The 14,184-nt window shown below is 55.6% G+C and overlaps 1 protein-coding gene across 1 annotated transcript; it reads right to left on the bottom strand.

Moving 5' to 3' along the window:
* Nucleotides 1-277: 277 nt before the first annotated feature.
* On the bottom strand, nt 278-14,175 carry LOC133354339 (methylcytosine dioxygenase TET3-like). The gene is made up of 10 exons (XM_061571098.1): nt 13,737-14,175; nt 9,891-9,981; nt 9,280-9,373; nt 8,090-8,298; nt 7,438-7,591; nt 6,720-6,809; nt 5,886-6,023; nt 5,300-5,452; nt 4,842-5,184; nt 278-4,188 (listed from the first exon to the last, which is right to left on the bottom strand). Exons 1-10 carry the CDS (start codon nt 14,173-14,175, stop codon nt 2,516-2,518), a joined length of 3,384 nt encoding a protein of 1,127 aa, XP_061427082.1. The 3' UTR covers nt 278-2,515.
* Nucleotides 14,176-14,184: the final 9 nt, after the last annotated feature.

Below are 14,184 nucleotides of genomic sequence, written 5' to 3'. Positions count from 1 at the left end.
AAAGTGCTTTCTTTAACAGAAAATTGTAAATCTACAATGGTAACCGGTTAAAGAATCATCGTCATTCTTATTATTATAAAGACAACTTGTCTAACAAATGCATCGCTACCCTGTAAAAAAAAAAAATTTCATAAAAAAACACAAACTACACACGACGGAAGGCAGGAGCTCAATCGGCACTGCCTCTTACCCCGGCGGGGAAGGAAAGGGGGCTTGGGGGGGGGCACCCCCCCACGCTGACCACCAGTGCCGCCATCCTCACCCACCCCACCCGGCCCCCCCCCCCCCCCCCCCCGCCAACTGAACGTAAATTAAAATCGCTTTGTAATGAACGCAGTTCTTCTAGACAGTGTCGCGAAACTCCTCAAGTCAAAGTCCCTGTGATGTTGAGCACCAATAGCATCCAGCAAACTCGAGAAATCTTAGAAAATCCCAATATACGCTTACTTGTAACGCACGCACGCACAACACCCTAATTAGCAACGTTTACGTGCCTGTTTTGCTTTAAAATCGTAAAATCCCTCGACAAAACATAGTAAAAAAAAAAATCACAATATCATTATTATATGCAATTTTACATGTGTAAAAAAAAAACCCCACCTCACCGACGACAAAAAAGAAGTCTTCTAGGCTAAAGGTAAAACACGCAAACCGCACACCCAATAAAAACGCACCGGATTGATGTAAACCAACTTCAAAAGTGACCGATCAGCACCAGAGTTTTGTTGCGTCACACACTTTGCGATGACCGTTGTTGACCGGTAGACGTCATAATCGCCGTCGCCTACAGTAAATAAAACATAATGAAAACAGACGCTTGGCAATCTCGGCCGATGATGATGATGACGACCGCCGACGGTGATGACGGAGAAGTGAAGTAACACCCGCGGGTGACAGAGGTGGGGGGGGATGGTGGGGTAAGTGGGAGCCTGTGAACCTCGAAGGCACGAGGCAGCACCAGGAGCGTGGGGGGGGGGTTGGCAGCGATCGATGTGAGCGCACGGCCCCCCCCACCGCCTTCCCCACACCCCACCGCCCCCCCCAACACGGCTACACCCAACGCCTCGCTTGCATAGAACCACGAAAACTCGGCATTCCCGACTCCGCACGAGCACCGGCAAACGTAGCACCCCGTCCCCGCCGTAACCCTCGTCCCCGTTAAGCACCGCTGCGTGGAATCGGGTGGTTTAAAATGTCACCTCCGACGTGTGTGTTTTTTTAAAGACATTTCACGTTTAAAGCAGGTCTTAATATTGGTTGCAGTTGTAGAATTTGTTTCGTTTCGTTCACTGGCAACACCGTCACTTTGCGATTCAGAATGGGCGGTCGAAATAGATCGTCAGCTCACAGGAGAGGAGGAGATCCTTTTGATAGAAGCCAAATCTTGTACCTGGCAGGCATGGCCAGGAAGAGCCCCACTCTCTCTTGCTCTCATCACAAAGCAACCAGCACCGAAATCTATCCACCAGCCACCGCTTGCAACGGCAGCTTCGTAGGCGCAGCCACCACCATCACCAACAACAACAACCGTGGCCTCATTCGCATTCCCCGCAGCATCTGTCTGCAGTTTAATTGCTGGTGTATTTTAAAAAGGTATTGTTGTTTTGTAATTGGGACCGTACAGTAGTAAGCTTGCAATTAGACACGTTTCCCAATGAGTTTTTGGCGGAGGTTGTTAAATCAGCTGGTGCGATTACTTCACGCCGGGTTTGTAATTTGCCGCGACGGAATCGTTGCATATCTTTCAGGAAGCCTGCGTGGGGGGACGCTAAATGACCCAGATGGAGTCGCGAGACTCGAGGCTGCAGATATAGCTCTTCCTAGGCCGCCTTCGCCTGCAAGGATTGAATCATTTTTAAATCCTCTATATTAAGTTCACTTGCTTGCTTGCGACCGTGCAAATCTTTCGGTCGTTTTTTAACCCACTTCCCGTGATCCAATCGACATTTTGCACACAGACTCGTTGTGCGTGACAATTTCTTTTCGTGAAATTGTTTTTCCATAACTTTACACTTTTTAGGAAAAAAAAATTATATTTAATTACCAATTGCTTAATGGTGGCAGGCAATCATCTGACCCGTAGGTGGCAGCCATCTCAAGCCAGAGGACGAGAGGACTCTAGCCGCCACGCATATAAAGGATTTATAGTGAAAAACTTTTTTTACGGGTTAATTTTTTTCTCCCGTAATTCCGAAACATTTCCCCCACCCCACTCCACCCCTGAATTGTGGCGAAAGCCCAAAGTGAGGAGGAGGCTCCTCGATGTGAAAGAAACCGAATGTAAAAAATACAATAAAAAAAACGCACAAAGCACCCGTGACGCGGTGACACCATCCCCGAGAAATAAAACACATTTGAAGTTTTTTTCTTACATTTTAAACAATTTTGTTGTTGTTTTGCTTCTGCAGTGGTGCCACGTCGCGTGCCAATGAGTCTCGTTGTTAGCTGCCGTTCAGAAGTCGATGCCGACTCCAGGCTAAAGCTGCCATTTTTACGTTTTGCAAGAGATTCAGTTTTACAACCAGTAATTCAATACTTGTACAGCAACCTGTGAGAAACTTGAGAGAATGTTTTTGTTTGTGTGTTCGTGCACGTGTGTATTTTTGTTGATAAAAAAAACGGCGACGAATCTGACGAGCCGGCGCGGACATCGGTGAAACGCGAGCGGACGCGTGCCGCCACGGGGTGCCCCCCCGCGGTGCCCCCCCGCGGTGCCCCCCCCCACACCGCTCACACGAAGTGAGAGTAGTTCCCGGAGAGGTGCGTGCAGGGCTTGGAGTGCGCCGTCGTCACGGAACAGGTGGCGTGCGAGAGCGCGCGCAGCGTGGGGATCCCCTCCTTGATCGCGTACGAGATCGGCGGCAAGTCCAGGAAGTCCAGCACGTTTTCTTTCACCTCGGTCACCTTGACCCTCTTCGCCGCCACCGCCGCCGACGACGACAACGAGGATGGGGAGGGCGCCCGGCTGACGGGGGTCTCGGCGGACGGTGCCGCCGGCACGTCGCCGCCGCCGCCGCCGCCGCCGCCGCCCCCCGCCGCCGCCGCCGCCCCCCTCGGCCGCCGGGTGGTTGGCAGACTCCAGCTCGGCCATCTCCGCCGCTTCTCGTTTGGCTTTTTTGTCGGCCATCTTGGCCTCCCATAGTGCAAGGCCGTGCCGCGGCACATTGAGGCTCTTGTGCTGGTAAAAGACCAGGGAGATGCGCGTCGGGTGGCGGCGGTTCGGCTTCCTGAGCGGCGTTGTGGCGTGCAGCTCGCGTTTGGCGCACTCGATGAGCACCGAGCCGTGCGCGGGAGCGATGGCCACGCCGCCAATTTCCCGATCCAAAAAATTATGCTCGCTGTCCGACCATACCTCCTCCTGGTCGTCCTGGTGAGCGGCGCCCACCTGGGAGGCGGCACCCTGCGCCGCGTGCGCACCGTCGCCCATTTTCTGGTGGCAGCCCTCGGCAACGCCCAATCCCTTGATGACCCCGTTGACCCTCTTGGTCGGCGTGGCCTCGTCCCTGCCGACCTTGAGCGGCGAGGACGCCACGTGGGGGGGCGGCGGCGGCAGCTCCGTCGTCGTGCCCTGCGTCTGCTGCAGGTGGTAGCCGCCGCCGGGCGCGTGGTGCGGGTGGTGCGAGTGGTGGGCATGCGGAGACGACGCCAGCTGCCCGGCCCACGGGGACACCGATGGGTGGTACGCCGCGGCCGCCGCGGCCGCCAGGTAGGCCTGCGCCCTCTCGTCGCCCAGATCGTAACCGCCCATCGCCGCCCTGGTCGGATCCTCGGCGTAGTGCGGCGAGACGGCGAATGGGGAGGCGCCGTAGAAAGCGGCACCCTGGTACCCGTGGTAGCCAGGGGACGGCGCGGACGCTGCCGCGGGATAGGGGTAGTGCTGGTGCATGAGCGTGTGGATGGGCGGCAGGGTGGGCCGCGCCCCCATGAGCTGCGCTTGGTGGTGGGCGTGGTGGTACGAGGGGTGGTACGGAGGCAGGGCCGGGTCCGGCTGCGGCGACGGGTAGAGCCCGGCGTGCGGGTAGGGCGGTGTGGCCGGCGTGCCTTGGTAGTGCGGAGAGGCAAGCGCCGAGTGCGGGCTGGGCACCGGCGTGTGCGCGCCATAGCGCAGCGCGGCGTACTGCCCCAGGGGGTCCACCGCCGCGTGGTACAGGGGAGGCGTCACCGCCGCCAGCTGCTGAGGACCGTTGCCTGAATCGGACACCGCGGAGAAACCAATCGCCCTCAGCACTCAAGACTCGCGGCCGCCACCGGAGCCTCGGCATGGTGATGAATCGGCCTAGCAAGTTTAGACCGCTTCGTCTCATCCACACCATGTTCAAACACCACACTGCAGGTCCCCCCCACCAACACACTCATTGATTCCTCCACACATGCCGAGGAGGCGTCTACATTACGGTTTCATCTCATCCACAAAGTGTCCAAGACACCACATTGTACACAGGTCACATCACTATCTCTTCCTGATTTTCTCACGAATGCCTCAAACTTTGGAAATTCCCTCCCCTCGTTTCTGTTCCCACATTCGCAGGACATCCAATTCAAGAAACGTATGACCTCCGGATCGATTCCGCATACAGCACACGTCACATGTCCAACTCGCTGGGCAATGAGGTGTGGGCAGACTACGTGAAAAGGAGATATGCGAACATCCGTAGACGATAGCTTACGCCGCGCGCAAATTGGTTACCTCACAACTACAAAAGCGCAAACTGCTTTCCACGCGGAGAAATGCGTTCCTGCGGGCACTGGGTGTGGGCGTTCAATCGGTCAGGGAGACGACGCGTCGGTCGGGGATACGCGACGTTGCACCGTGTTTGTCAAGGGGAGAGGGTGTTGCAAACCAGAGAGGGCGGCCAACTGCAGCTGCTGCTGGATCTGGGAGTGGTGCTGCGGCGACGTGAAGGACTGCGCGTCGGCCATGCCGCCCATGCCGCCGCCATGCTTGGAGCCTTTTCCCGGCGTGACCTGCGACCTTTCCGCCCTCACGTCGCCCCCCGCCGCACTGGGAAGGCCGTGCGGCTGAACCGGCGATGCCGTCGCCGCCGCCGCCGCGGCCGCTGCCGCCGCCGCGGCCGCCGCTTGCTGCTTCTCCGCGGCGGCTCGCTTCGCCTCCGCTTTCTTTCTGCGACCGGACTTGGCGGGCTCGGCGAGCATGCGGACCTCGCGCGGGAACGACCTCAGCACCTGCAATGGCGAGGCAGACGCGCACGCGCGCACACCAGGTATGTTACCCGCATGATACCAGTGTGTGACCGTTGTTACTGTTACTTGTACGTGACCGGCATGTCGCCGTCTTCACCTGTATGGCGCCAGTGCGAATGCGCTCGTCCAGGCTGTGGGGGTCGCCGTGCTCGTCCAGCTCCGCCAGCTTGTAGAGCGGCAGCACGTGCAGCTGCTCGTCCTCCGGCACCACGCCGATCGCCCGGTTGTCCTCCTTGGTCAGCGTGCAAACCTGGTGGCGTCGCGGGCATACGTGGCGTTGTGCGTGGCGTTGTGCGTGGCGTCGTGCGTGGCGTGTGTGTATATAAACACGCTAAGCGCCCGTCCGGTTGACAGAGGACGTTGGGAGATCCCGTGACGTTATTCGAAAAAGTACAAAAGGAACGCGCGCACGCCAGCAGCACTTGACCCAAATGTTGTAAATTTAATAAATTCACTCAAGTTACACAACTGGAAAAAAAAAGACACCAGCGTCACCCCCCACCGACCCTCCCATGAAACCACCACATTCTACGGTCGTCTGTGAAACGGCACTTCTGTGATAGTAGCCTTGCGCTGTAAAAATCGTGCAAATACAAATTGCAAGGTGGTCAGGGTTGCTTTCACGGGGGAGGGGTGGTGGATTGGGGGCGGTGGGGTGACACCGGCGGGACTGGCAAGCGTACCACGGTGCTGCCGTTGGGCATGTTGTGCTGGTCGCGGTGAGCGTGGGCGCAGAAGTCGACGCAGGCTGTGACGCCCGAGAAGGGCCGCCCATCCTGCAGGCCGAGGCGGCAGTCGGGGGCGGATACCTCGTGCTCCACCTAACCAGGAGAGGGCGGCAGTGGTGTGTCGGCGTCGCGCCATGCCTTGCCGTATAAACGAAAGCTCCGAGTGACGAACAGCGGGCTGAGTCAACCCCCCCTCTGCCAGAGCCACCACGCCTTGGCGCTGGCTGCTCCTTTCTCAACATCACAATGCGTGAATTCCCACGTTTCCCGTGTGTGTGCGTGTGTGTGCGTGTGTGTGCGTGTGTGTGTGTGGCAAGGCTGCATTGGCTGGGTCATGTAGCCCGCATGCGCAGCCACCGCATGCTCAAGCAGCTTCTGTTAGGCCGCATAGAGGGGGCTAAACGGGCACGACTGGTACCAGCGGTGTCAAGATTGGCCTCTATGGAAGAGGCTCATGAAGGACGCTACTGGGTAGTTAGAGGCAGTCGCCCTCCAGCAACAACGTACGGCAGAGGAGCGACGCTCACAACAATGAGTGGAGCGCCGGGTGGCTAAAACACAGCAAGTTGGCACAGTAGGGGTTACAGCTAGTGCATCTACCAGTCATCTCAGTCAGCCAACCCATGTCACCTGGGTCTGTCCCGAGACCTCCTGTCAGCGAGCCTTCGACACTTCACGTGGCCTCAAAGTGCACCTGGCCTGTTAGAAGCACCGTGGTGACGTCACCGTCACTTAGTGGCGAATGGCGGGTATTGGTATTGGTGTGCGTGTGGGTGGCATGTGCAATACCTGGTTAGTGTAAGCGTCTGGGGCCAGCTGCTTGTACACCGGCCCCACGTGGGTTGCCAGCTCCTGCAGGTAAGACTCCAGCTTCTCCTCCTATCGCCGCAAAACACAAACTCGGTGACCCACCCACGCCGACGCAGCTTGGCCTTCTCTTGCGAATGACAACAAGGGACCCTTTCAACGTCCACCGTGCAAGCAGACGGCGCGTACATTTACGGTTCATGCACCCGCAGCGTTAGAATCAGGGCAGCCGCTGGATTCAAACCGCGAACCGCCGCCACAAGCGGCGAACGCGCCACGGGCTGGGTCACATCACCGCGCCTCAGAGGTCGCAACCGGGTACCCGATACCCGTACCATACCCGATACCCGTCTACCCGTACCCGGCCGGGTACGGGTACGGGTAGCCGCTTGCGACCCTGGTGCGGCCGGGTATGGGTAGGCCGTGAGTCACTAGTGAGTAACTATTTGTCACTCATTTCCCAACGTCTTGTCTCTTCTCACAATTCAAGTTCCTAGAATCAACCCACCCACGCCTGCAACATGGCTTCATCCCAGAGGTCGCAATCAGGTACCCGATACCCGTACCTTACCCGGGTACGGCCGGGTACGGGTACCCGTTTGCGACCCTGGTGCGGCCGGGTACGGGTAAGGAATCAAAACCCGTTTGCGACCTCTGGGTAGAAGGTAGGGAGGGGGACGACAGCCGTTGGCGCGCGCACCTCCTTGGAGCTGTCATCTCCGTTCAGCTTGAACTTGCGCGGGTACTTGCTGCGCGCAAACTTGCAGCCGTTGTAGTACATGCTCCAGGAGCAGCCGAACGAGAAGGAGGCTCCGCAAGTCTCGGTGTCCAGGCCCTGGCAGGCGCAGGTTCGGCTACGGGCGGGCCACGCGGAGGAGGGGCAGACGCGACGAGTCCACACAAACGCACGCACACACACACGTGCGCACACGCGCGCACACACACACGCGCGCACACACACACGTGCGCATACGCGCACGCACACACGCGCACACGCGCACAACGAGACTCAGTCAGTTTGGTGCCCAGCAGCGTCAATTTTGTCAAACGTTTGTTTATTTAATCACCGTCGTAGTATGATTCGTAAAAAAAATGTTGGATTAGGCCACGTCATAATCTGGTCACATTTCTGTTGCAAGATCCTCCCACCATCTGATGCAGCCGAGCAAATCGAAAAAGCAATTAATAGATGGTTATCGAATTGCTACCAGGTCAACGCTCTTTGCAAATGAGCCTTCTACACCTCCTGTTCCCTCTCTCTCTCTCTTCGAGTTCTCACCTGGGGTAAAACAAAATCATTAAAAACTCGGGGAACTTTTAAGCAACGCGCATTGCGTGACGATCGGTCTCACTCTTCGTTGAGGCTGCATCGCCGGCAGGTGGGCACGCCGTAGTTGTTGAGCGTCGAGGCGAGCTCGTTGTAGAGGAGGTCGGCGAGCCCCCGGTTGACGCCCTCCCACGCCATGATGGCCATGACGATGACGGCATTCTCGCACCGGTGACCGGCACGCTCGCGCACGATGCACAGCAGCTTCTCCTCTTCGCTGGCACGCCGCAGGACCTGCCAGGCCCCCACCCCGCGCCACAGCCACCGCTCACTTACACAGGCCCCTTTGCAGAGCACCGACGCTTGCTAATATACATACCTGCCACACTAGGCGCAGGACTTGGCAGGCCAGCGATGGGATGGCACTCACGAATACAGACAAATTGGTTGATGATCCAAAACGGTTTTGTTCTGGATTGATTTTAAAATACAACGCGATACGAAGTGAGGTCATTTTAATTATGTCATGTCCACGTCTCCCCCCTGTTAATATTGCTGGCTATGCGACGACGCTTTGGCTTAAATTGTTAAGCTTTAAAAAAACATTTGCACTGGTATCATTGTTTTACCGATGACACTTCATGCAAACAACATTTTTCAACGTTTTTTTAACTACTAAAGATTATCATCTTAGTTAAACAAAATACACTTCAAACTTAAGCAACACATCGCGCATATGGCTCTCACTCTTCGATTGGCAAATCAATTCAATTGCCAAATCAAACCCTTAAACAAAAATGCACCCTAGGGGGCGCAGTGGGGCCATCCTTAAGACGTTTTTGCTCGCAATGAAAAAACTCTGCGGCGCAATTCCACGCAAGAAGCTGCCGGAAGAGGTTCGTGTGTGCGAATAGGACGACGACGGCCACATCTTCTCCCGTCCACACCGCCAGTGGCGAGATGTTATCTATCTCGCACGGCATACATGAGGTCGTGGGTTGAATCCCAACCATGACGCTTGTACATTTGGAGTTTGCATGTTCTCCCCGTGGTCGCGTGGATTTTTCTCCGGGTCCTCCCGGTTGTTCTCTCCACATTTAGAAATATCCGATCAGAGTATTTGGATGCTATGAATTTCCAGGAGATAAGCCACTTTCGTTGATATATCATTTGCGGTCAGGTCGCTTCTGATAAAGGAGCTACATAGCTCAGTGGGCATTATCTGGTAAAATGAAAATAATATGTAGTTTATAAATAGTTTCATAGTTCACTCACCCACTTGGCGATGGGGCAGCCCTGGGAGCTTTTGCCTTCCTTCCCAGTGTACACCACCTTCTCGATCCGCACGGCTTTGCCCTTCTCACCGAACCTGCAGAGAGAGCCGGCCACGTTCCCCAAACAGAAGTGCATTAGACGGTAACCTGGCCACCAATGTGGTTCAAAACGGCAACTCAATCAATCCACCTCGATATTTTACACCGTTATTTGGAAATCCTACTGCTGTCGCGACAGCCGTGCGTGTACAAAAGCACAATTAACGAAAAAATAACTTCACATTTATCTACATATATAGCACCGCGGTCTTGAAAAGGAAAAATATAGAGTGGGCGCAGTGGATCTGGGATCGATCCCCGACGGGGGCACAGTCTCTGCGTGTAGTTGGTACGTTCTTCTGCCCGTTCTGCGTGAGATTTCTCCGTGTTCCTCCCATAGCTAAAAAAAACCCCGTGCAATGTAACTGGTGTGGGGTCAAAACATCCCAAATTCCACGGGATCATCGAGCGCGACCCCCCCGCACGGCTCTGACGCGCCGCTGGAAAAAGGGGGGGTGGGGGCGGTAATTGGTGGGCCCGTACAAACACCGCGTGAGGCTTTGAGCCACTGACCTCGTCTCCATGAGGTGGCGTACGGCTGCCACCGTTGGGCCGGCTCCCAGGTGCGTGTAGTAGGGCCCTTCGTCCTTCTCGATGATTTGATCTGAAACATCGCGCATCGTCGTCACACCGCGCTCAGATATTCGCCACACAGATTTCAACCATATACAACACCCCTCACCCCCCCCCCCCTCCTTTTTCTTAAAGCATGCTCATTGCGTACCCCTTGAAATTAAATGTTTAAACACTCATTAGGTGGCTGAAAACACCTTAATATATAGGGGATTGCAGTGCTTGGGCAATTGTTACCTTCCCGTTTATCTGTGGCTCCATTTCATTATAAGATGGAATTTGCATGAACGACGACGTTATGTATATACAACAATTAAACCGAGCCATGCTTCCAGTCTCATACATATTCCCACACCCACATTTGCCGGGAGTATTGATGACCTTTGACCGAAACACTTGAAAGGCAGTTTCAACCCTCCCATCATTTCACCATCACTGACACCCCACCCCCTCCACTACCCCCACCCACTGCGCCCCGGGCCGACTGCCCACATGTTCTTGACCCAATGTAAACATGTACGGGGGTCCGAGTTAACACCAGGCAGTGAAGCACAGGGCCAAACTTGTAATGGGTGTCTGTGTCACGAAAGTTGAGATAAGTTTACGACAGCTCCATCGGTGGCACCAGACGGATGGGTTTGGTTGCACCGCCCGCAGACGGGAGTTCGCTGATCACGGTGTCCGAGAAGGATCGTACGGGGTAGTTAGTTCCATGAACTGGCCAGGTGGCTCAGCCGCAGAGCGAGCGGCTTGCAATCTGAAGGTCGCAAGTTTAAATCCTGGTCGGGGGTCGACTCAGTCCATCACCTCTCCAGGGGGTCGATAAAATAAGAAACCACTTTGTGGAGAATTCAACAGTGGTTGATCCCTCTGGAGAGACTCATCCAGAACACAGAATTGTGGAATTTCCACCGATGGCTCTGGGCTGTTATTGGGCGATGAGCATCAATGCCTAAATGCATCCATCCAATCCAATGCAGGATGGGGCGAACACAGCCCGGTGTGGGATGGCGTTCCTCGCGTCAGCAACTGTCGCGCAGACAACTGCCCAGATCGCAAAGAGCACAACGGGGCCTGACATGGAGCCCTTGTGGAAAGCCATGCGCACTGCATACGCGAGCTCGATACAAATTCTGAATTCTTCACAAGACCCAACGGGATACATAAGAAACATGCAATGGCATCCATTTATGGGCCGTCCCCAGATGCTCCAATGACGGGAAAGGCAATGCAATGATGTGAAAGGCTGCAGAAACTACCTAAAATGGACTGTATGGCAAATGGTCTCTCGTAGGCCATGAGTCCAGACCAGATATTTCACCTGTCGGTAATACCTGAGGTGGCATAAAGTGATTGATGTGGCCAAAGTGAATTATGTGAACGCCACAATTAACGTTATACACCTTATGTGGTACTTAATCTCTACTCTGGCACATGACCTACTTGTCCATATTCACAAGTATAACACTGTTCATGTTAATCAGAGCGGCCTGTGGAAGGTGGTGCTGTGGCTATAACCAGACTGAAGTGTTTTAGATTTTAGCTTTGAAGATAAGCCAGCAGCCACACCTTTGGACGTAAATGACAGATGAGAAATCAGGCCGTAGTCATTAACACAGCTTGATGCCAGAGGTGGCTTCTTGAATAATGGATATGCTCCGGCTGATTTAAAAGCACCTGCAAACGCCAACGGCACCGTGAAAGATTTGCTGATTGGCACCAGTTTAATTGGTGACAGGTCGTTTAACACGGGTGGCAGGAAGGAAATTAGCTACGGATCAGCAGGGCTTGTAACATTTCCAGGCCTTTTTCTGTTACTTTTCAGGAACGTTGATCAATTTCTGTGTCTGCGTGCTCCTGCTTCTGTTCAAGCCCTACTGGATCTGTGCTGTGTGTCTCTGCTGTGCATGTCTGCTGTGTTCATGTTTTGTCGACAGAGGGCACTATGTGGCAATAACTGCCTTTAGTGCCACAGCTTCAAATCTACGCCAAGCATATGGGTGTGTGCCCCGTGCTCACCTTCATCGGTTCTCGCTGACAGCACTTGCCCCAACAGTCCGTGAAGGCTATACTGGAGATCTTTGACTTTGTGCTCCGAGAGCATAATTTGTAAATGTCACATGCAGTGTTTCGGTGACATGGTGAGGCCATTTGACGTAACACACAATCCATCGTTAACCCCCCCACCTCTGGACCTGCTTGGCTCCGGGCCAGATTCAGATGTCTTATTGACAGAATGCCATGGGGTTTGGTCATGGCTCGGCTCGGATGTGCCAGTGGAAAAGAGGTATTCGGGGGTCCAGCTATTATCTGCCATCGTCATTGCACGCCACGATTTATGAATGCACGTGGTAGCTAAAAGGGACACATGGTTTCAGTTGCAAAGCTCGAGAATTCAGCACGTGATAGTGTGTGTTTGTGCATGTGAACACATAGGTGCGTGTGCGGGGGGGGTATGTGCGTTTGTGGGGAGAGGTGGTGGAGCGGTTAGCACGCAACGCTACGAACCCGGCGACCCGAGTTGGATTTCCGCTCACGGCAAACACCCCGATTATCTGAATCGGTCCTGGGCCTTCTCTAGGTCGACTCGGCCTCAAATCAGAACGTGGTGCTGTGTGTAAACATCGCCATTGGGGAGACAAAGGTGGCCAGGCGTAGTGCTGGGGAGCGGTGGTGCAGCGGTTAGCGCGCTGTGCTATGAACCTGGCGACCCGGGTTCGATTCCCGCTCACGGCCAACACCGGTGACGATTATCTGAACCGGTCCTGGGCCTCCCCTAGGTCGACTCAGCCTGAAATGAGTACCTGGTGCGGTGTGTAAACATCGCCACTAGAGAGACAAAGGCGGTCGGGCGTGGTGCTGGCCACCCACCCCCTCGTGTACCGTTCCGGCCTTCATAGGTGCTCGCTAACAGCACTTGCCCCTACAGTCTGTTAAGGCTATACGGGGGATCTTTGTCTTTGTATGCGCGCGCACACGCGGCACGCGTGCGAACACGTTGTGCATACTCGCGCGCACGCACACAGAGAGAGGCTGGGCCTTGTCAAGCGCCCAACTCTCCGTGGCGCGGCGCCCCGTTTGGGCGGCGTCGACCGAGTGACCCACTTGGAGCCGTTCGCTCGCAGCGGCGGCAGCGCCAGAGAGAGACGCGGCGCGTCAGTAACGGCCGACCGCCTACACGAGACAGGCCCCAACTGCTCACACGGGTCCGGCCCCCCGCTGCCACCCTGCCCTATCCTCGCGGGATCCTCCTGTGCCGCTGTGGCCTTACGGGCCCCTCGCCAGTCTACACTTTCATAAGATGTGGCGCCTGCCCTTCGTGGCCCTGTGGGGAGTACGCCAAACAATTGTTTTTATTTTACCAGGTAAAGGCCCCACTGAGCTGTGTAGCTCTTTTTCGTAAGCGACCTGGCCGCAAACGATGCCTCAACGAAGTGGCGTATTAAGTGAAAATGTACAGCGGTAGCCAAATTACTCTGAAAGTATGTTTCTAAATGTTTAGGGAAAAGACGCGGAGGACCTGGAGAAAACTCCAAGCGACCACGGAAAGAACATAAAAACTCCAAATATACAGCAGGCGTTGGGATCGAACCCACGACTTCCTGTATACCAGGCGAGGTAGTTAACATCTCCCCACCGCGGCGCCCACACGTATACTATCCACGACGCCGACTCCTCCTGTGGACGGTGACACTGACACGGAAAGAGACGCTGCTGCTGGCAGGGTGCCCGCCGCCGCGCGAACGCACGCTTTACTCCGTTTCTCCCACGGCGTCCCGTACTCACCCACGCAGCTGCACGGAGGAAAGTCCACCTGGCCCTTCTTAGTGGGCGTGTCGAGGATATTCTTGGTCGGCGTGTCCAGGTACTTGAGCGGGGACTCCAGGAAGCTGCTGAGGATGGACGGCGGCTGCTTGGCAGGGGTCGAGTTTCCCGACAGCGTGGCCCCCTTGTCCTCCTCCCCGTCCATCCCCACGGACGCGGCCAGGGTGGACAGCACCGTGATGGGCCCCGAGCTCTCCACTTTCACCTGGAGGCTTTGCCTCTGCAGGTAGGCCGCCAGGTGAGCTTTCACGGTCGAGGATGACGGCACGGACGACGACGACGGCGGCAGCGAAGATGGCGACGGGGACGAAAAGGAAGCGCGCGTCGAACCGTGCGTCCCCAAATCGTTGCTCGCTCGGTGGCACATTTCGGCTGGCGTGGGTTCGGTTTTCAAACGCATGTTGTGCGG

The sequence above is a fragment of the Lethenteron reissneri genome, chromosome 47, assembly GCF_015708825.2.
Source record: "Lethenteron reissneri isolate LAM-NWPU_2019-01 chromosome 47, ASM1570882v1, whole genome shotgun sequence".
Classification (NCBI taxonomy): Eukaryota; Metazoa; Chordata; class Hyperoartia; order Petromyzontiformes; family Petromyzontidae; genus Lethenteron; species Lethenteron reissneri.
The sequence above is the reverse complement of the archived record's forward strand: the minus strand, read 5'-3'. Positions and strand labels throughout refer to the sequence as shown.

What these genes read in the sequence shown, in the direction of transcription:
- LOC133354339 (XM_061571098.1), bottom strand. Translation starts at nt 14,175, where the DNA reads ATGCGTTTGAAAACCGAACCCACGCCAGCCGAAATGTGCCACCGAGCG. An exon ending in CGCCACCTCATGGAGACGAG is followed by an intron (nt 9,374 to 9,890) that starts GTCAGTGGCTCA and finishes CTCTCTCTGCAG; the next exon opens with GTTCGGTGAGAAGGGCAAAG. An exon ending in CGATGCAGCCTCAACGAAGA is followed by an intron (nt 7,592 to 8,089) that starts GTGAGACCGATC and finishes GCCCGCCCGTAG; the next exon opens with CCGAACCTGCGCCTGCCAGG.